At 32.5% G+C, this 22971-nt stretch overlaps 1 protein-coding gene across 4 annotated transcripts in view; it reads right to left on the bottom strand.

Annotated features, from left to right (window-relative positions):
• The window catches only part of LOC132751670 (E3 ubiquitin-protein ligase HECW2-like), a 60375-nt gene that overhangs the window by 25414 nt on the left and 11990 nt on the right, over positions 1-22971 (bottom strand). For 3 of the 4 annotated variants that reach the window (XM_060741883.1, XM_060741884.1, XM_060741886.1), the window contains one exon: positions 2446-2518. In XM_060741883.1, the coding sequence (XP_060597866.1) occupies positions 2446-2518 (73 nt within the window). Of the gene's footprint in view, positions 1-2445; positions 2519-17582; positions 18025-22971 lie in introns of those variants that run through there. The other variant, XM_060741885.1, reaches the window with a different exon arrangement.

Genomic DNA, 22971 nt, shown 5'->3' with positions numbered 1-22971 from the left:
AAAATAATACACCTCAACTAACACTTTACGTGACAACGGCTACTGCAGTCATAAAACGAGTTTTAACAAGGATATCATTATATTTAAAGTTCAGAATACCTGTCACACCATTAACATGGCAGGGTGTATGGTATGTACCTCATCAGTAACCTATGATTATTTAACAGGGTATACAAAATGTGAAATCTCTTAATTTACCAGTGATGCAACAAAATTTACTGTCGCTAACCTTCGAAAATCCACCCTCACTTTACCACTTCATGTTCAATATCAAGTCCATGTTTTGTTAACAGATGTAAAACTTTCTTCCTTAAATAATTCTCTCCATTAATATGACTTAAATAGCCAGTAGTTCAATGACAAGATTCTGTTGCTATTCCTGGTTATATTGACATGTACTTGAACTTTGTAAGACAACGAAAATGAGGAAATAGGATATGATTATTAATGATATTATTAATTAAAGATAAAAATGAGGAAATATGGCATATTTTAATGAGCTTATTATGAAAATCTCATTCATGGCACAATAATTAATTATAGATTTGTTAACATCCACTCCCTTTATATTTCATGATTTGTACAAAGGACTTGTCCAGCTTTAAATTGGGAGAGTTGAATGTTGTTAATCAGAGGGATATTAAAAACAAGATAAAAGTATTACCTAAATTTATCAACTTATGGTATACTAAAAATCCACAAGAGGTACGACATTAGTACATCCTGAAACAGCTCTAATCTGTAGGAATGGTTGCCAGCACTCAAAGGAACAATGACACCAATTTGTGTTTTATTCATTCAATAATGACTGACAAAAACCTCTCTAATTGATATTAAACTTTCAATTTTGTTCTCCTATGAAAGGGAAAAATACATTCGTATTTTGGTCTAAGATTAGATAAAGTAGTTCTGAGGTTTTAGTTAAAGTAACGATAAGACGTGTTAATATTTGCTCGACAAACAACTTGTAAGCTGTGATCCCCTTTAACACAATATAAGAATGCTTGCAATTTAATCCATCTTCTTAAGGCTACTGAAGATATAACGAAATATGTTCAGGTCACACTCAGTTCAACAGATGGCCTCAGCCGTTCCCAATTTATACAATACTCTAAAATTGTATACATTTAAAGAAATGCATGTAATTTGAAATACAAAACACATTGAATGTCATCAGATGTCTTCATCAAAATTTCATTTTACAGTTTGCAGCTTAATTGTATCCTCTCAGTACTGCTATGCTGGACAGTACCAAGGGCCTATGCTGGATTGACAAGTACCTACAAGTACCTATGCTGAATTGACAAGTACCTACAAGTACCTATGCTGAATTGACAAGTACCTACAAGTACCTATGCTGAATTGACAAGTACCTACAAGTACCTATGCTGAATTGACAAGTATCTACAAGTACCTATGCTGAATTGACATGTACCTACAAGTACCTATGCTGAATTGACATGTACCTACAAGTACCTATGCTGAATTGACAAGTACCTACAAGTACCTATGCTGAATTGACAAGTACCTACAAGTACCTATGCTGGACATGTACCTACAAGTACCTATGCTGAATTGACAAGTACCTACAAGTACCTATGCTGGATTTACAAGTACATATGCTGGAGCATCAAGCACCTATGGCCTGACAAGTACCTATGCTGAATTGACAAGTACCTACAAGTACCTATGCTGGATTTACAAGTACATATGCTGGAGCATCAAGCACCTATGGCCTGACAAGTACCTATGCTGAATTGACAAGTACCTACAAGTACCTATGCTGGATTTACAAGTACATATGCTGGGCATCAAGCACCTATGGCCTGACAAGTACCTATGCTGAATTGACAAGTACCTACAAGTACCTATGCTGAATTGACAAGTACCTACAAGTACCTATGCTGAATTGACAAGTACCTACAAGTACCTATGCTGGATTGACATGTACCTACAAGTACCTATGCTGAATTGACAAGTACCTACAAGTACCTATGCTGGATTTACAAGTACATATGCTGGAGCATCAAGCACCTATGGCCTGACAAGTACCTATGATGGATTGACAAAAACCTATGCTGGAGTCATTAGTACCTATGCTGAACGGATATGTACCTATGCTGTATTGACAAGTACATATGCTGGACCCATAAGTACATATGCTTGAACCATTCTAGTACCTATGTTGGATATGCTAAATTGACAAAAACCAATGCTGGACCCATAAGTACCTATGCTGGATTGACAAAAACCTATGATGTAGCCATTAGTACCTATGCTGAACTGCAATGTGCCTATGCTGGATTGACGAGTACCCATGCTGGATTGACAAAAACCTATGCTGCACCCATTAAAGTAACTATGCTGGACTGATTAATACCTATGCTGGATTGAAAAGAATCTATGCTGGCCTTTTTATTGTTTTTGATTCTTTCATAAACTTACCTGAAAATTCCAAATGAACAAATTTTGTATTGGTTGGAGAGTCTTTTAGTTTGTTATCACCACAGGCACCATTCTGAAATAGGCAAAAATCAAACAATTGTGTAATATATAAAAGTACCATATATGGACTTCAATATTGAAGCTACAAACAGTATAGAGCCTGATCAGACTGCATAATTTTATATACATAGGCCCCCCTATTTTTTATATACAAATGTATATTATGCATGTACCAATCTACAGCTTAATTTTTGGACATACATGTACCGATATATAGTTTAATTTTCATTTTTGGACACAGCTCTTTTTCCTGACTGTCATAAGAGAATTTACATATATTATCTATCTTCTACATCATATAAACATCTATTATGAATTAATCATATATTATAAAATCTATACATGAGTGCATCCAAACTGCTACATACTGCAACCAGATCTCCACCCATCTTTTATATCCACCCGAAACTTGCTTGTACTGGCTACACAATACACCTTTTTAGAAATATCTCATTTTGTATACATTCTAGTGAAATCTGAGAACACTTTTATTTCATACTTGAAAATCAAGACATTGAAACCTAGTGTAAACAAGATATGATTTGAACACAGGCATTATTATGTATAGTTTATCTTTGCCATCAATCCTGGTGCTATACACCTTATCAATCTGTCTAATATACTTTCATATATAACTAAAATTTATGCATACTAAGTGAAACTATCCACGGCAACACAAATATTTTTGGCTAAAAAACAATTAAGTACACAAGTATGACGTATGTTTTAACTAGAGCTGTCATTCATAGAAACAATATTGATCTATTGTCGTTTTTCTGTCGATTAATACTTGATAAAGATTAGAAAAAAATTGTTAATTTTGACTTGAATGAAATGTTGAGAAATTATGAAAATTCACCCAAAACATATATCGAAACAAGTTTCCAGTCAAAGGACATGTTTAAAACTGTCCTGTTGTATTAGTAATGGACATATTTCATAGCAGTGGTGACACAAAAAGGTCAGAAAAATCATCCAGTGGACAATACACATCATAATTGTATGCACAGAACATGTACCGCTACTTTAGTCAGAAATCATCAAAAACCGGTTGTTTTACCAATATTTGTACTTCGATATCGATATATCGTGGAATACTTTTAAATGAATCAATGACTGTGAGCTATATACTAACCTTATTTTAAGAAGAAAATTCAGTTTTGACATTAAGATATTAACTTATTTAAAAGAGCAGTTGGTAGGACAGCATACTTGAGTATTCGTAAATCAAAAGTCAGGATAATGTAAAATAATTCAGGTTCAAAAATGGCTATAATATTCTGTCAAAATCCATGTTAAGGTTATGGGCATTTGACTACAACCTCCAATTATGCTCTCAAATAAGACTAAGTGTGTGAAGTTTCAACCCATTCCCTGCAGTCATTTTGGAGTTACAAACTTTCATGCAAAAACCTAACCAAAATATGATGCCATAATGCCTGGGTGAGTACAATAGCTCTTCCTATTCTTCGAAAACTTCAAGGTAAAAGCAAGAAACATTAAAAGCTGACAACTGCATGAATTTTCTTATTTCACAATGGGGGAAAATATCCATTAATGGCCATACAAATGCCAGTTGCCAACAATAATGACGTATAACATCATCCTGACTTCCAATCTTATGCTAATAAAAACACCACATTTTAATCCAAATAGTAATAGTAAGAATGTAATGTAAGAAATAAAATACGCTGGTCTGAGTGTAAGAGAATCACAACTTAACTATGATATGACTTTTAATACAACTTTTGATTGAAAGACAGTAATATTTATCTCACAGCATACATACACACAAAACGCATATATCATTCATTCTATTATTGTTCTACATTAAAAAAATATTCCCATTCAAACGTCCACTGCCTTGATTACCTCAGTGCTAATATCCAGTAATTTCTTCCTCCTTAACTAATATTACATATTAGCACATTAACATCCATTATTAACTTCCATGTTAAAACAGCCATTTTATTATATCAAGTATCGAATGAAAACCAACCAAACTATGCAGCTTAATTCACGGGCAAACCAAAGAATGTAATTAATAAAGTGTTCAAACTTAACAACGGTCATATCTCATAACATACACTTAATCACAAATTTTGGTAATACATTCTGCCAACAGACTAATATTAACCACTGCTTGTATTCAACATGATTGCACGAGTACTTCTGGTGGCAACAATCCTTTCATTGTATGCACATGATAAAGAAACCAAAGGAAACAAAAACAAACAATCTACTTTATCCTTAAGATCGACACTCTCACCCGAAATATGAATACAGTATCAAATTATCTAAAATGATCGTGTTGACACAATTTCAGATAATCGCAGGCCCGTCTGTTCTGGCTAAATGTCTGGCTGAATTTGATAAGTGAATGTTAATATCGCTATTATAAGGGTGAAATTGATTTTGTTAAAATTTTATCATACCAATACAGCTATTTCAGAAAATAAATTACACTTGGATAAAATTCATGCACTGGCTTACAAAGAGAGATCGTTCAAGCATTTTAACACTCTGTAGCCTATATGTCTATTTCAGCTTTTCAGAATATATCGGGCCAGTTTTTCTGCACTGCAGAAAATATTTGACCAGTTTTTCTGCACTGAAGAATATATTGGGCCAATTTTTCTGAACTTCAGTAATATATTGGGTCTTTCTCTTTCTGCTTTCAGAATACATTGGGCCAGTTTTTCAGCACTGCAGAATATATTGGGCCAGTTTTTCTGCACTGCAGTATATATTGGGCCAGTTTTTCAGCACTGCAGAATATATTGGACCAATCCTTTTCTGCTTTTCAGACAAGCCTCTTCCTGCACTGCAGAATATATTGGGCCAGCCTTTTTCTGCACTGCAGAATATATTGAGCTAGTCTTCATTCTTTCTGTAAGCCATTAAGGAGAATAACCACAGGAAAATCAGGTAAACTTTTTTATACATTAGAATGTTGTCAGCCTACAATAACGAGATTTCATCAAGCAATATGAATTATTTAAAATTTAAATTCTAATCATAAGACAGATATCATATGCATATGACAAGATTCAAACCAACTTTATATATTAATGTTTACTCTACTAATTCTCAAGATAGGAAGTGAATCATTAACAAGAAATTTATCATTTATCACTTACTATTTTATTCAAATATGATAATCTTTTTTCATTTAAAATACCAGTACACGAAAAAATAACGCAACCACAAAAGTATTATAATATTGTGATATCATACAAACATCCTTAAGGCTGCCCTTAACCAATTTAAATACCGAATAAGAAAGAGACACAAATACTTTACAAATCATATAAATCTAGCAATCTCTCACGTTTTGTCATAACATTTACTTCACGCTTAATTTAACACGTACTATAAAAGTATCAAGCGCAACTTCCAATATCTGGCCTACAAATTTCAACATCAAATTAATTTTCGGCATTTTTATAGTCATTTAATAAATATCTTTTCAGAAGCATTGCCCGTCAGTTTTTAAATCAGTCACTTTACACACAGTCTATCAAAAGCCCAAAGTCAGTATGTCTACAAGCAAGACCACAAGTTTTGAAAATCTAGTACATTTGACCTTCGGCAACGCTAAAGTTGTAGTTTTAAGTTTACCGGTATATATATCTTATTATACACATTTCAGTTTAAGTTTACATAGCATTATTTAACACTGTAAAGGTATGGCGGGGTTCCGGCTTTTCTGGTGGAGAAAGAACTCAGTTGCCCCATCCAAGCAAAAACAGGTACATGAGAAGAATAAATAACATTCCTTAGCCTTTACTCACAGGAAATAATCCAAAGCCCCTACAGGGATTTGAACCTACAGCTGTTAGGAGCAAGTGGTATGGAGTCAACAACCTTCACAACTTGGTCATGGATGCCCCAATATACATTTAACACTTCAGAAACAAACCTATTTATATCATTTACAATATTAATCTCTTTGTACAAGATAAAAAATTTCTGTAAATTTTCTTTTAAACATGTGTCCTTATAGAATCTACCACTTTTGAAAACAGCTTTTATCATCCAATCAATTTGACTTGTAACTTTGTTTACCCTGCTCCAATGGAACCAAAAAGTGATAAGCCTTTAATACCCACAAGTACAGAATCAGGCCAGTCTGAATGTCCATTCAGTCTGATCAGGCCAAATCCTGTGCCATTGACTTCTATAGCAATGAAGCTTAGATGAGTATAAGGTCATAAATTAATTCAAGATTTAACTCATTAAAGAAGCTCAAATCAAACATCGTTGAAAAAAAACAACAATTTTATAATGATGATAACTGATCAATTAAGAATGCACTCCTTGTATCATATAGAGACATTACATTTTAGTAGATACTATCATCACAAATAAACACGTTTATAGTTAATTGATATAATTATCAAAACTTTCATCTCATCGCTTACCTTCAATCTTAATGAAGTGTCAAAAATCCTTCAAAATATGTGAAAAGTTAAAAATCACTTAATACTTAATACAGTATAAAAGATAAACAATTTGTCCTACTGTTATAATCCATGAGGAGCTTTACATACTTATCATACTACAAACAGCACGATTTGCTAACCGTTTCAAATCAATCGGCAAAACTGTAAAGGCAATTAGATAATCCTTTATTCGTATATATCCTATCAATAAAGTTTAATTGTATGAAACAGAAGTGGTAAATAAGCCATGCAAACAAAAACCGTGAAATGGTCAAACTGTCGAGTGACTCACATATTTACCTATAAATACTACTAGCATGGTTAATACCATTAGCTTGACACAATGCGAGACATAATGTTTTGTAATAAAATATCGGGGACTATATTATTTTGATCAGATTATGTCAAGATCACAGTATACGTTCTGTCATACAATACGAGACTGAGATCGCGGTGAGTCAGCTTGTTCAATATAATGATTTCAGTACTTTGTATCGTTCCTCGTTCCTTCGTTTATTATTCATTACACGTTACGCAGGGTGTCTAGATTCATCAGATACTTAGTATAAAAATCGTTTAGTAATATTTATCACATTTTCCAACCACAAGCAATATTTTACTCATGGCAAAAATTTTACGAGTTTTAATTACCTTAAGCAATTATCCAAAAACCACAAGTAATCATTTTACTCATAATTCTTGCAATTAAAAGTGTAATTAAAAAGTATTTAATGTATGAAATGTAACACATCACATTAACTAAAACCAGTGACAGCAAAAATGGAAATCACAGAAAAAGTTTGCTTCTTGCCCATACTTAAAATAATGCACCCTGGCTGACAATTATCCCTCTACCAATACAAGTACTGGCTGTTCTGATTTTACAACAGTACAATCTGGCTGATAGCTTATATCTCTAGTCTTTCTAGCCAGATCTTATACCATTTTGCCTAACTGACAGCATTGTTTTATTGCATAATAGTAAACTGTACATCCCATGGGCAGACGGTTTATTTTGTTGCATGATTTTAAACTATTTAAAGACAGACAGCTCATTTTCCTTGCCTGACAGTACGCTATTTAATACTAAGGCTTAAAGCTTTTCATTTCTTATCTTATATCATCATTATCCACCATTACTAAGTAAGACTGACAGGTTATTATTTTACCTGATATAGATTTCTTGCTAGAACTCAACAACATTTATCCTTTGTTTACTTCTAAATTATCTCCCCTAATATTAATTTTTTTGCTAGAACTCACCAACAACATTTATCCTTTGTTTTTTTCTAAATTATCTCCCCTAATATTAATTTTCTTGCTAGAACTCACCAATGTTTACTTCTAAATTATCTCCCCTAATAAAGAACTCACCAACTATTTACTTTCAAATTATCTCCCCTGATATTATTTTTCTTGCCTGACATACAGCTAAGCTATGTCCCTTATCTGAATTAACTTGCTTCTGGAGACACATTATATTGAGCTCTTAACAAACAAAGGGTTTAACTCAAACATTGTCTCTATTTCTTCATGACTTTTGCCATTTCTCTTATCACCAAAGCCTCTAAATGGGCTTTAGACAGTAGCTGATAAAGCATTATCACTTAAAGACAATACTCTATAATTAGCGGTGAAAATAAAGGTGCCTTTAATAGTTATGCAAATGAAAGAATTCAAAATATTACAATTATTTACAACTTAAAATCTCATTAATGGTATCAATGGTAGTGTAAAATGGCCCAAAGATTACGCTACGTCTTCAAAGTTAAGTCGAGTTAAGGACATTGTTTTTATAACAAACAAAAAAAATATCATATCAAAAGGAAACATTTAAAGGGTGACACATAGTCAGCAGAACGTATTCATACGCTTGATACAGCAATTTTTTTTTGTCTTATTATGACAGTTGTTAAACTAAATAATAATTCAGTGCAGTAACCAATTCAGTGCAGTAACCAGTTAACTCCTATTTCATTATTTAAGAGTTAAGCTATTAATGCACTGAGGTGACATGTTTAAAATGATGCAGCATGTGAACTGTTTTTGTGAACATGCACTTAGTGTATTTCTTAACAAAAATAAAACAAAAACTTCTGCTGTAATGTTTAGGCTATACTGTAATAGCTATAACTTCTATCATTAAAGCATTGAAGTGTATTTTTGATCAATTTCTAATAATTCAAATTATAGCCAGCATGCCCTCAGATTCAAGTCAATTTAAAATAAAAAAAATTGCAAAAAAAATTGTTCTAATTAGAAGAGTTCAAAAAATCTCCAATGAACTTCAGTGTCTTATAGAGTACTTTTGTTTAACAATTAATGAGTCATTTGGTACCTTGAAATTCTTTATAATTTCATTAAATACAATAGTAATTTAAGTACCAGATATAGAGTACAATGCTAAAGTAACAAATAGTAAATGAATGAATAAACCTTGAAAATTATTTTTTTATTGTCCTTTCAAGAAAATGGCCTAAAATTATAGGTGAAACATTTTTGAAATATTTCTTGTATTGTTTGTCAATGTTTTGTGGTTAAATGTATTTCATTGATGATGATAGGGCTGTAATAAACATGTTAAGACCACCATCTGTTTAGGGACAGAGTCTTTAGTGAAGTGTTGTCAAATAGTGTGACTAATATTATATAATGGCTGTAGTATAAATGATAATTAGAACATCTGATTTAGTTGCAGGGATTCAATAATTGCCATGTTTTGATATCTATATTGATTGTACATGAGCCTGCTCTATTTAAGTCAATTTGCCCTGATTTGATATCTATATTGATTCTTCATGAGTCTGCTCTATTTAAGTCAACTTGCCCTGATTTGATATCTATATTGACTCTAAGTGAGCCTGCCTCTATTTAAGTCAACTTGCCCTGCTTTGATATCTATATTGACTCTAAGTGAGCCTGCTCTATTTAAGTCAACTTGCCCTGATTTGATATCTATATTGATTCTACATGAGCCTGCTCTATTTAAGTCAACTTGCCCTGATTTGATATCTATATTGATTCTACATGAGTCTGCTCTATTTAAGTCAACTTGCCCTGATTTGATATCTATATTGATTCTACATGAGTCTGCTCTATTTAAGTCAACTTGCCCTGATTTGATATCTATATTGATTCTTCATGAGTCTGCTCTATTTAAGTTAACTTGCCCTGATTTGATATCTATATTGACTCTAAGTGAGCCTGCTCTATTTAAGTCAACTTGCCCTGCTTTGATATTTATATTGACTGTTCATAAGCCTGCTCTATTTAAGTCAACTTGCCCTGATTTGATATCTATATTGATTCTACATGAGCCTGCTCTATTTAAGTCAACTTGCCCTGATTTGATATCTATGTTGATTCTACATGAGCCTGCTCTATTTAAGTCAACTTGCCCTGATTTGATATCTATATTGATTCTACATGAGCCTGCTCTATTTAAGTCAACTTGCCCTGATTTGATATCTTTAATGATTCTTAATGACCCTGCTCTATTTAAGTCAACTTGCCCTGATTTGATATCTATATTGACTCTAAGTGAGCCTGCTCTATTTAAGTAAACTTGCTCTGATTTGATATTTATATTGACTCTAAAGGAGTCTGCTCTATTTAAGTCATCTTGCCCTAATTTCATATTTATATTGATTCTTAACATGAGCCTGCTCTATTAAGTCAACTTGCCCTGATTTGATATCAATATTGACTCTAAATGAGCCTGCTCTATTTAAGTCAACTTGCCCTGCTTTGATATCAATATTGATTTACATAAGCATGCCCTATTTAAGTCACCTTGCCCTGATTTGATATAATTCTACATAAGCCTGCTCTATTTAAGTCAATTTGCCCTGATTTGATATCTATATTGATTCTACATATGCCTGCTCTATTTAAGTCAACTTGACCCGATTTGATATCTTAAATAATTATCCATGGCCTGCTCTATTTAAGTCAACTTCACCAAAGGGTCATTAGGATAATTATAAAAGTGTTTTTGGACAATATTTTATTTTATCAGAGGCTGAAATGATCTCATTTTAATCATAATTTCTTAAATTTCAGGGGCTTCTTATTTTAGACCTACAATTGATGATTAATTCATTAACTTTACTGTATCAGTCACAGAACAATATAGCTATGTTATTTATTATTTTAAACTAAGTGACGTCTTTTCCTTTACCCCACACAAACCAGCATTTTATCGGCTAAGTACTCTACATAAAATGACACTTGATATGCTTGTTCAAACACTGACAAAATTGCTCTATTAATAATATATATACGTATATAGAATTCACAAATACATAAACATTTATTCAGTTTGCCAAAAACACTGAATAACCTCTTTCATGTTCTCAAAATGCCAGTTATACAATATATACAAGATATTCTATTAAACCAAGATATTTTTTATTATTCCGGGTATCAAATACATTAAATATGACATGAATACTTCCAGTGTAATAAGTTGTAACAAATAATGCTGTCTCAGAGTATATAACTATCCCATTTCCTCTGATATAAAAAACTCATATAATTATTCCAATTTCTCAGATATAAAACACTCATATAATTATCACAATTCCTCTGATTTTAAACACTTATATAATTATCCCATTTTCCTTCAATTTTAAACACTCATAATTATCCCAATTCCTCTGATTTGAAATACTCATATAATTATCCAAATTTCTCTGATTTTAAACACTCATATAATTATCCCAATTCCTCTGATTTAAAACACTCATATAATTATGCCAAAATTCCTCTGATTTAAAACACTCATATAATTATCCTAATTCCTTTGATTTAAAACACTCATATAATTATCCTAATTCCTTTGATTTAAAACACTCATATAACTATCCCAATTCCTCTGATTTAAAGCATTCATATAATTATCCAAAATCCTCTGATTTTAAAAACTTGTATAATGATCCCAATAGACCTTTCTATCTTAAACGGACTTCGTAAACGGACTTCGTAATACGGAATAAATTGGGGGATTTTCTCAAAACATAATAAAAATGATAAAAAAACCAATATGCTAAAACTATAATACAGCGTTTTTTATATGTATGTGCTAGTGATATTATTTCTATAAACAATCAACACATCAAAGATGGGGACAATATAATCATAATTTAAAGACCCAATTCAAAAAGATGTACAAGTTTCTTCGTTCATATTATACGCTATTGCAATGTTAACATTTTTCAACCAATGACCAAGATGCGATTTTTTAAGATATACTGGTAAGTGTTTGTTCATGGTGTGAAAGCAGGACTTAACGTAAATGTCATCACTACTATCTATGGTGGCTGATTTGTGCCATTTGTGTTTTCGTCCCGCGACCCCGCCAAGCGAAAAGTCGAGAATTAAAAAGTTAAAATGGCGGGGGCGCGGAGCGAAAACACGCTGATTAGCGGGGGCGTGCAGCGAAGTTTAATAAATAAAATAAAAATTCGCCCCCGCTAATATGCGTGTTTTTGTCCCGCGACCCCGCCAAGCGAAAAGTCGAGAATTAACAAATTAAAATGGCGGCGGCGCGGGGCGAAAACAAGAATGGCACAAATCAGCCACCATAACTATCATTTATATATATAAGATGAAGTAAAGTTTCAGTGGGAATTCTCGAGCGTTAGAATTATTGAACAAAAGCAGGAAGCGATGCTTAAAGTAGCTCTTGCCTGCTAACATTCAATTTGAAAATCTATATACAATGCAAACCGTATAGAGTTGCAGCCAATAGTATCATAATTGTTGTTAACTATAACACGAATTCTTAAAGATCCTGTAACACAATTTTTTTAATCATAAAAATGATTCTCAAATTGAGATTTATCAATAGTGTAGGTTCAAAAAAGCATTATTTTATAAAGATATACCGAATTTAAACATTTCATGTAAATGAAGGGAGGTAATAAATAAATTATTTTTCTATAAAGTTTTAAGTCAAATTTTACAATAAACAAATGAATGCATATATTTCTAATGATTCCATATAATATGCACAAATATTTGCAGTACATATTTTACATATTCTTCCATGTTTTTAAAAATTGTTTTTTATTTGATTATTAGTGTACATATATATAATTTCACTTAGTGTGGTTTACTACTTTGATCACAACAATACAGGATCTTTAACGACACACATATAATAGCAATGGACAAGGTTTTCCCACTCAATGGTATTATTGTAAGAAAATCGGCAACTTTGAGGACCTGGGGTATAATGTTAGTGGTATAAGCACATGCACTATTTTTGTATAATTACGTGCAACGTCACACTGAAGCATTGCCAATATTTTTATGAAACCTTTAGAAACAGTGATGTTTATATAAATATAATTACGACGATGATGTTGGGGGAGTCGATAGAGCCCCACAATCCGCAGACGGTCTACGTCTGAAAGAATAACAGGTTTACAATAAAACGATGAGTGGACAGTTCCAAACCAACTTCAGCACCCAGTGTCGGCTGTTTCAAATGTTGCAACAGGTCAACGTAATCGACCGGCTCGTAAGAAACATTTTTTTGTGGTCATATAAATTATGGTTATATTAACTCCATCTTTAATGTGTTGATAGGAATACTATAACAAACATAAACATGTACAAATGCCGCTGTATTAGAGTTTTAGCGTGTTGATAATTTTATCTTATTTTCCGCGCATTTATGTTTTGAGAAAGTCCCCAAATTATTCCGTATTACGAAGTCCGTTTACGAAGTCCGTTTAAGATAGAAAGGTCTAATACATCTCATTTAAAACACTCATACATTTTGATTTAAAACACTCATATAATAATCCAAATTTCTTTAATACAATTTAGTGCAAAGGCACTTAAAACAAAGAGGGCCATGATGGCCCTGAGGTCGCTCACCTGTATATAGCCCCCCCCCCCCCCCCCCCCCCGGCCCAATTTTACCCAAGGGCTTTTTATTTGTTTATTTGAACAGACTTGGTAGACAACCCATAAGAAGATGTTTCATGCCAAAAACATCTAAGTTCTAGCTCATTGGGGTTTTTTAAAAGAAAGATTTTTAAGTTTTTACTATACACATATAGTTAAAAACAATGACACCCCTCGGGCAGGGCCAGTTTTTGAACCCCTGGGCTTTTATTTTGAACAAACTTTGTAGATATTTACTTAAAGATGTTTCATGCTTAATATCTAAACTCTAGTTATTTGGGTTTTTTCAAAGAAAGATTGTTAAGTTTTTGCTATGTATATAAGGAAAATCAATGACCCCGGGGCGGGGCCAGTTTTGACCCCAGGGCTTTTATTTGAACATACTTGGTAGACACCCATTAGAAATTGTCTCATGCTAAATATCTTAGCTCTTGCTCTTTGGGTTCTTTAAAAGAAGATTTTTTAAGTTTTTACTATATGCATATAAGGAAAATCAATGACCCCTGGGGCGGGGCCAATTTTGACCCCAGGGCTTTTATTTGAAAAAACTTGGTAGACATTCACTAGAAGATGTTTCATGCCAAATATCTAAGCTCTAGCTCTTACGGTTCTTTAAAAAAAGATTTTTTAAGTTTTTACTATATGCATATAGGGAAAATCAATGACCCCCCGGGCGGGGCCAATTTTGACCCCAGGGCTTTTATTTGAACAAACTTGGTAGACATTCACTAGAAGATGTTTCATGCCAAATATCTTAGCTCTAGCTCTTTGGGTTCTTTAAAAGAAGATTTTTTAAGTTTTTACTTTATGCATATAGGGAAAATCAATGACCCCCTGGGGCGGGCCAATTTGGACCCCAAGGCTTTTTATTTGAACGAACTTGGTAGACATTCACTAGAAGATGTTTCATGCCAAATATCTAGCTCTAGCTCTTACTGTTCTTTAAAAGAAGATTTTTTAAGTTTTTACTAATATGCATATAGGGAAAATCAATGACCCCCTGGGGCGGGGCCAATTTTGACCCAGGGCTTTTATTTGAACAAACTTGGTAGACATTCACTAGAAATGTTTTATGCCAAATATCTAAGCTCTAGCTCTTACGGTTCTTTAAAAGAAGATTTTTTAAGTTTTTACTATATGCATATAGGGAAAATCAATTACCCCCCAGGGCGGGGCCAATTTTGACCCCAGGGCTTTTTATTTGAACAAACTTGGTAGACATTCACTAGAAGATGTTTCATGCCAAATATCTTAGCTCTAGCTTTTTGGTTTTTATAAAATAGGTATTTTTTATTATATAAATATAAGGGAAATCAATGACCCCCAGGGGCGGGGCCAATTTTGACCCCAGGGCTTTTATTTGAACAAACTTGGTAGACATTCACTAGAAGATGTTTCATGCCAAATATCTATGCTCTAGCTCTTACAGTTCTTTAAAAGAAGATTTTTTAAGTTTTTACTATATGCATATAGGGAAAATCAATGCCCCCCGGGGCGGGGCCAATTTTGACCCCAGGGCTTTTATTTGAACAAACTTGGTAGACACTCACTAGAAGATGTTTCCATGCCAAATATCTTAGCTCTAGCTCTTACAGTTCTTTAAAGAAGATTTTTTAAGTTTTTACTATATGCATATAGGGAAAATCAATGACCCCCCGGGGCGGGGCCAATTTTGACCCCAGGGCTTTTATTTGAACAAACTTGGTAGACACTCATTAGAAGATGTTTCATGCCAAATATCTAAGCTCTAGCTCTTAGGGTTGTTTAAAAAGAAGATATTTAAAGATTTTTCTTTCGGTTGCCATGGCAACCAGAGTTCTGCATGGAATTAAATTCTTTGAACAATTTTTAAAGGTGACCACCAAAGGAACATTCCTGTGAAGTTTGGATGAAATTGGCTCAGTGGTTTATGAGGAGATGTCATTTAAAGCAAAAGTTTACGGACGGACGACGGACGGACGGACGGACGGACGCCGGACGAAAAGCGATCACAAAAGCTCACCCTGTCACTTTGTGACAGGTGAGCTAAAAACTGGAACAATTAAATTACACAAATATTGATATCAAAAATACTATAACAGTGTAGGAGGGAAAAAATATAAATAATCAAGAATAACCTATTAAGTTGTTTATGCATAAAGGTAGGATATTTAAACAAATAAACAAAATTTAAAACGATTATAAAATCAAACGTGTTGACATTCAAGTAAAAAGTATAGTTTCATCACAAACTCAAACCACATGTATGTTAGCTATTTCACAGTAGAGACAATTGGTGCACTAACAGTATTATGATTCACTAACTAAAACATGACTTAATCATTGATCCCTGCTGCCACGAATACTACTATCTCCATACATGTATATACCCCATCATACTACATGTTTATAATATGCCTCATACTATTTAGCAAAAACCATCTTAAATCTGTTACCTATTTTATGAGGAAATAAAAATTTATGACATTATTCATGTAGTTTATGTATAGATTTAGTCACATGTTACAAACAAAAACACTTCACTTTTTGTTACCTTAAAGAAAGGTGAAACATTCTTAATTTCTTTTGTAATCTTTTTATATAAGATTGTGCCCACTCAATAGGTAGCTGTCAATAGGGCGAGCATCAAATAGTGATCTGTGTTCAAATGGTTTGATCCTCGAGTCTTTTGGACATGAGTTTAATGTCATTTGTCTCTCACCATGTGGGATTAGTAGTCCTTCATTTACGGAGTAATTGGTAGTTATTGCTAAGTTATCCATGAAAGTTGGCTAGGACTGGATTGACTGACAAGATATGACCCAAAAATGTATTTAAATTGGTGCAAAAAACAAACAAACATTTAAAACTACCGTATTTTTCTGACTTAAAAAGGATAATGTATTAATAAGAGCTTTATCAGTCATCAGTAAAATCAAAGGTGTGTCCTTCCCTATTTGTTGTCAGTTACATAATTATAACAAATTTCTCCACAAGTATTTTGTTTGTTTATTTGTTGGTTTTACAGCACACCAACACAGTATAGGTCATATGGCAATGAAACAGGAAAGATGGCAAACCTCAGGTGTTATAAACTTCAAAGCAACACAAGAGGGTCAAACCACCTCACCTGCTAGAGACTAAAGTTATTCAAACCCATTTAGTCCCCTCTCACGATCATGCAGGGTTAAACAGTGCTGCAATTATTATTGACATCCATTCCTTCAGCCACAAGGGGTTCTCCACAAGCTAAAGGTGCAAAACAATTTAAGCTGCCATCTTAATAATTTTATATGCTCAAATCATACTGCATATGAAAACACATCCTCAAAATTAAAACAACAGATTCACAGAAATGACAGGACACCTTCAGAAATGATAATACACCATCAGAAATGGTAACACCCTTATAAATGGTAACATTACCGTTACAAAATGGACCCTTAAAACTGTTATCATACTATCATAAATGGTATTACTAACAAAAAAGTGGCATATTCAGTAACATACCCTTATAAATGGTAACACCATATCTTTATTAATGGTAAGATACCCTAAATGGTAACATCTTCCTTTCAAATTTAAATACAAAATAAAAATTAGCAGGTTCTTTTAATTCATAAACCATTTTCACGAAACTTGTCTTTACTGTGTCATATGTGAATTTTAAATTATATGTGTGAAAAAGGAAAAAATTATATTTAGTTAAAAATCATCTTTTAAATATATACTTACAAGACAAGTTTAATTCCTATATCCTGTTGATTTTTTTTTTTTTTCACATTTGAAATTCACCACTTTCACTATGGTGAATCTTATATTTTTGGTATATCAAATCCAAGATAGTGTGTTATCTATATATGCGGATGATCTTACACTCCTATCTCCTTAAAACTATAATTGATTATCTTATATCTACTGTTTTAAGCACAAAGATCAATTTCTTTTATCACGTCCACTTACTCGTTATTCCTCAAATCGAGAATTTTGACTGAAAATAAATCAGTTCTCACAAAAACACTTAAAACTCAACTCCTGCACCTGTGAATGCAACCGACTTTCCCTGAAAAAAGCTTTATATCTAAAATATATGCACAACACATTTGGCAAAAAGAAAAAAATCCCATTAAAAACGAGTCTCGAACAGACTGAACATTTAGATCAACATCACCTGAGCTTGAAGTAATTCAACTATATACGATACTAAAGTTACCTGTAAAATGATCACTCGTGTATTTCACAGTCTGCTGACAGTCATTATAAACTTTTGTGTACGTTTATAGATGCGAAAATACTGTCACAATTACGCTACGTCTAAGATCGAAATATTCAACATAAATTCATGCCCCGTGTGTGTTGGTAACCAATTAAAGTATTCTATTTTGGCCATAATCTGTTCATCTATCCATAACAAGAACGTGTAAAGGAAAAAAACAACTTAATCCGCGATAAAGATTTAAAACCATCTCAAAAACAACAGTACATCTATTGTTCCACGTGATATTCGAAAATTTAAAGGCTATTTCGCTCTAAATTGTTGAATCTTTAAAATTTCATACAATTCGAGCATGAAAAGTATAGAAATATCAAATATAAATGTAAGAAAGTTATCTCATAAAAACAAACATTTATAAATGTTTACTTTATACTCTTCACCTTGAAGTATGATAACAATTTTTCGTGTTGTTTTGAAGTTGTTGTTGAGCAACATTATTACTACTATATAGTAACTTTCCAGTATAACTTGTAATGTATATAAGCAATACTTCTTGTCAAGCAATATCTTCATTATATCATATCAGCTGATTACTTAGACAATGTGCAAAATTTATAATAAGGTTTTGCACATAATTCAAGACAATCCATGCTATATATAAATTAGAATATTAATTTTTTGAGATCAGCCATCCTCTTCCTGTAACAGGTGTTAATTTGCTGTAAACTGTGAATGATCATATAACTTTATCCTATCCTTCTAAAGGCCTAAATAACTGATTTTAACATAATCATCATTTATTAAAACAAAATAACACGTATAGTATGCTTTACAAAAGATTTAATGGAACTGAAGTGTGATCAATTGATAAATTAATCAATTAATTAATTAACAAATTGATTAAATTAATTGATTTAATTATAAGATTGAAGAACAATAACAAATTCTATAGAATCTGATATGTTGAAATCTTGGAAGTTAGAAAAAATCATGATATGTATATTACATGTAGATGGCTGCACTCAAAATAGGATGTTGTTCTCATTTTAGTATAGCGGTCAGTAAAACAAGGTCAAATTCAAGGTCAGTATAACAAGGTCAAATTCAAGGTCCATATATCTCGGCGAATAACATCAGTGTTACAATAAAACACTCACACTATACTATATTACTACATATAATATCAAAAATATAAAATGACAAACCTTTTAACAACACTATAATCATTATTCTATATTTTATAAGTTCAAGTCCTTGTGGCTAACGTCACTAAGTATAATCCCAAAAGAAACAGAATAATTATGATTTAAAGTCATTCAGTCCCTATTAACCCATCTATGTTATAAGTGTTTGGTAATCTAGATGGCTTCCTACCGTACTAGAAGTTCCTATCCCCTATAGTATAATAATATAAATATATGTGTCTATAGTATACTAGATCAGTAAGACCAAAGGAAACATGTGCTTCTGTTATAATGGCTGCATGGAAACATGAATGAAACAAGTTTTGTATATAAGTGTGGGAGTGAGTTGTACTTACAGAACAGTTACGTTTATTACGTTTATTATTCATGAATGCCGAGAAATTGGCAAGTAGGTGCTGAATGACTGCTAATCTTTATAAAATAAAGAACCTCCAACTGGTAATAAGTACTACAGTATTATTTTAAAAGCAAGACTTGTATTTCATTTAACAAAATATTATTCACTGGTAAAGTTTTTGTTATAATGATAGGTGTATAATTTATATATATAAGTAATATATATATTTTTTTTTCTTTTTCAATTGGGTTTTGTAAGGTTACAAACAGTGGTTTTTCTCAGTTAATTGGGAAGGCTTTTTTTTAACCTCTTGATTTTGGGTTGATTTGGGGTAAAATTTTCACAAAACTCCCAATTTGGGAAGTAAAGCTTGTGTAAGTTCAGATTCATTTCGGAGAACTGCATGATCTTTTTAAAGACAACTTTGATTCGGAACAGACCTAGCTTTACGAGTCTCTGTTATATAAGGAGAAAAATTACAGCAAAATTATTAATAATTTGCAACCATGACCTTAAGTGTGTAAAAAAGAGCCAAAGTTGACCTATATAAAAAATATGAACCTTGAGCAAACAAAATGAGTCTCCAGGCAAAACCTGTAAACTTTTATCTAAATCTTTGTGATTTTAAAAATCCCACAAAATTTGGACAAACCTTTTGTGAAGCAGTTGAGAGATAATTTAAACAAGATAACAGTGTAAATAAATACAAATCAAAACTTTAAAACATGAATAAAAGTCTGTAACATACTGACAACTAAATTACTTTGCGCCATATTTCCTTAACAAATTCACCATAGCAATAGATTTTGTCAAAAAGGCATTCTATGGGCAATTCAACATAATTATACTACTGGTTGTTATTGTATTCTATATTTATAACAAAATTAAATCTTCGGCAAATCATGAAAATACCTGAATAACTTGAACCTTAACACACTAAATATCTTAAATGGACTTTGTCCATATAAAGTCCATATTTCAGAATGGATAAAACTGTTTCTTATTTTTATGGAAAATCTCAAAATAAATGCTAACTGATTAATGAACAGTGCAGACCATTATCAGACAGCACGGGATGTTCAAGCTAGGTGGACTGGACCCATGGGTATTACCGTATAGTCAGTTGTAGCCAGCAGCCTAGGGATTAAGTAGCATAAGATCCAGTACTTATTATTAAGCTTAACATGGCCAAAGTCTTCTTTTTCTCTCTCTCTCTCTCTCTCTTTCTTATAATTCTATAAATTACATGATCAATATGTTGCAAAACTTTATTATTAATATCTTACCATAGAAGTTTATGTTACAAGGTTGTACAATGATAAACTTATAAGCAAATTTTGTAAACTATATCTTTTATTGGAGCATCATAGCTTGAAATAGTTCACAGCTTGTGATGAAAGATACATGATGTTTATCAAAAATTTCTTAAGATACCATAATTTACAGGTAACTATACCTTATAAGCCAGGTGAATTGTGACTATACCTTAAGCTAGTTCAACTAATTGTACTGCAAGACGAGATATTGTGCTATTTTTAAGTCTGGGCAATATCTCGCCTCTATGAGATTCTGCCCCAGAACGAAATATCTCAGAATCAAGCTTTGGCATGTCAATATATTTTGACTAACATTAAGCCAGGTATATTGTGACTATGCCTCAAACCAGGTAAATTGTGACTATACTCTAAAACCAGGTAAATTGTGACTATGACTTAAGCCAGGTGAATAAGGCAAACAGGTGAAAGTGTTGCTGGTTGACACTTTCAATTTAAATAAACCATTTTCTTGTAAAGTGATCCTTCAGCTTTTATCAAAAGGTATTAATTCAGCTCAGTTTTCACCAGAAAGGGTATCATGTATCACACACTGCAGGAAGAGGCCATCAACTGGGCTACTGATTAACATTTCTCTCTTAATCTGTTTTATAAACAAGCTCTGTCAGAAGGGCAGCATGCTATTCTTAGTACTTGATCCTAGATATGAGGAGAATTTTCAAATTTCAAAAAGAGCCATAATTCTGTCAAAATCAATGTCATTGGCCTTTGAAAGTGGAAGATTAAAATGTATTAATTGACACCTTAGTAGGTCTAGCACCAAAATGTTATCTTATAATTTTTAACATTTCTGCATCTATATTTCAAATGCAAAGTTACTAATAGAGCAGCTTTGGTACTACATAACTATGATATTTAAGCACAATTATTTCAAAATCCATCCATAAATGACACAGATAATTATGAACCCGGCACAAAGTGTGGACAGACAGACAAAAAGGAAGGGCAGACTCTGCTAAAATGCCTGCCCATTTTTATATGGGATGGGTGGGGTGAGTATCATTACAAGACTACTAGTACTACAACACGTCATGGCTATTTTCTTTGAAATTTAATTTCATATAAAACCACACTCCATTCACAGCACAGCATCATTTATAACATCATCTGAATAATAATATATAGCTAAGTGACTCACTGCCTACAAGATGATCAGTATCCTGTCCCGAATTTTACAGAGACACTTCCTCAAGAATACCATATACTTTCAAAATGAAAATCACTGAACAAATTCATGTATGAAATCTTTGTAACAGTTGTGTCAAACAGATCATATAAATTGTTTTAAGTTTCCTTAATATGACACTCTTTTCTAAATTGTAACAACACATAGGGAAGAAAATATCTGTTACACATAACACCTTTACCTAGCTGACACAGAATTTCGTATAATACCTTGACCACACAGTATATTATTGTTTACAACATGTTGACAATTTTCTGACAATTAAGGTGACAACATAAAAAGGGTTGGACAAATGACTTCCTCTCGTTTTAGTTGACACTTGCGTTTAAAAAAACTAAACCAATCAAATTTACCCCTGACCTCTGTTTGACCAATCAAAACTGACAGTAATTATAGTGGGCTAATGTCACACTGTCCACTTAAACTGTTCTGACCATTAATTTGCCCACCAAGAAATTTTCAAAACTGAAAATGAAAGTAATTTAAAGTTGATAATAACAGTATTGGCCCTAGGCTCATAATTTCATGAACATCTAAAATTACAAAGGCCAGAGATCTTCATTTAAACAAGAGCATTAACCATTTCATAACACATGAGATTGTTTATGGTATCTTATGTAACATCTAATGGAATACAGGATGTATTATTGAATGTCATGACATAAATTTTTAAATGATTAAATCTGTGTCATGTAGTGGTTTCATCTGTGTCATGTGCTGGTTTAGCCTGTGTTAATTTATTATGTGTTATGTGCTGGTTTGTAATGTGTTGTATTGTGTCATGTGCTGGGTCAGTCCTTGTTGGTTTATTATGTGTCATGTGCTGGTTTAGTCTATGTTGGTTTT

This window comes from Ruditapes philippinarum, unplaced genomic scaffold (assembly GCF_026571515.1).
Source record: "Ruditapes philippinarum isolate M1 unplaced genomic scaffold, ASM2657151v2 ctg759_1_1_1_1, whole genome shotgun sequence".
Lineage (NCBI taxonomy): Eukaryota > Metazoa > Mollusca > Bivalvia > Venerida > Veneridae > Ruditapes > Ruditapes philippinarum.
Note: the sequence above shows the minus strand (reverse complement) of the source record. Positions and strands in the feature narration are given on the sequence as shown.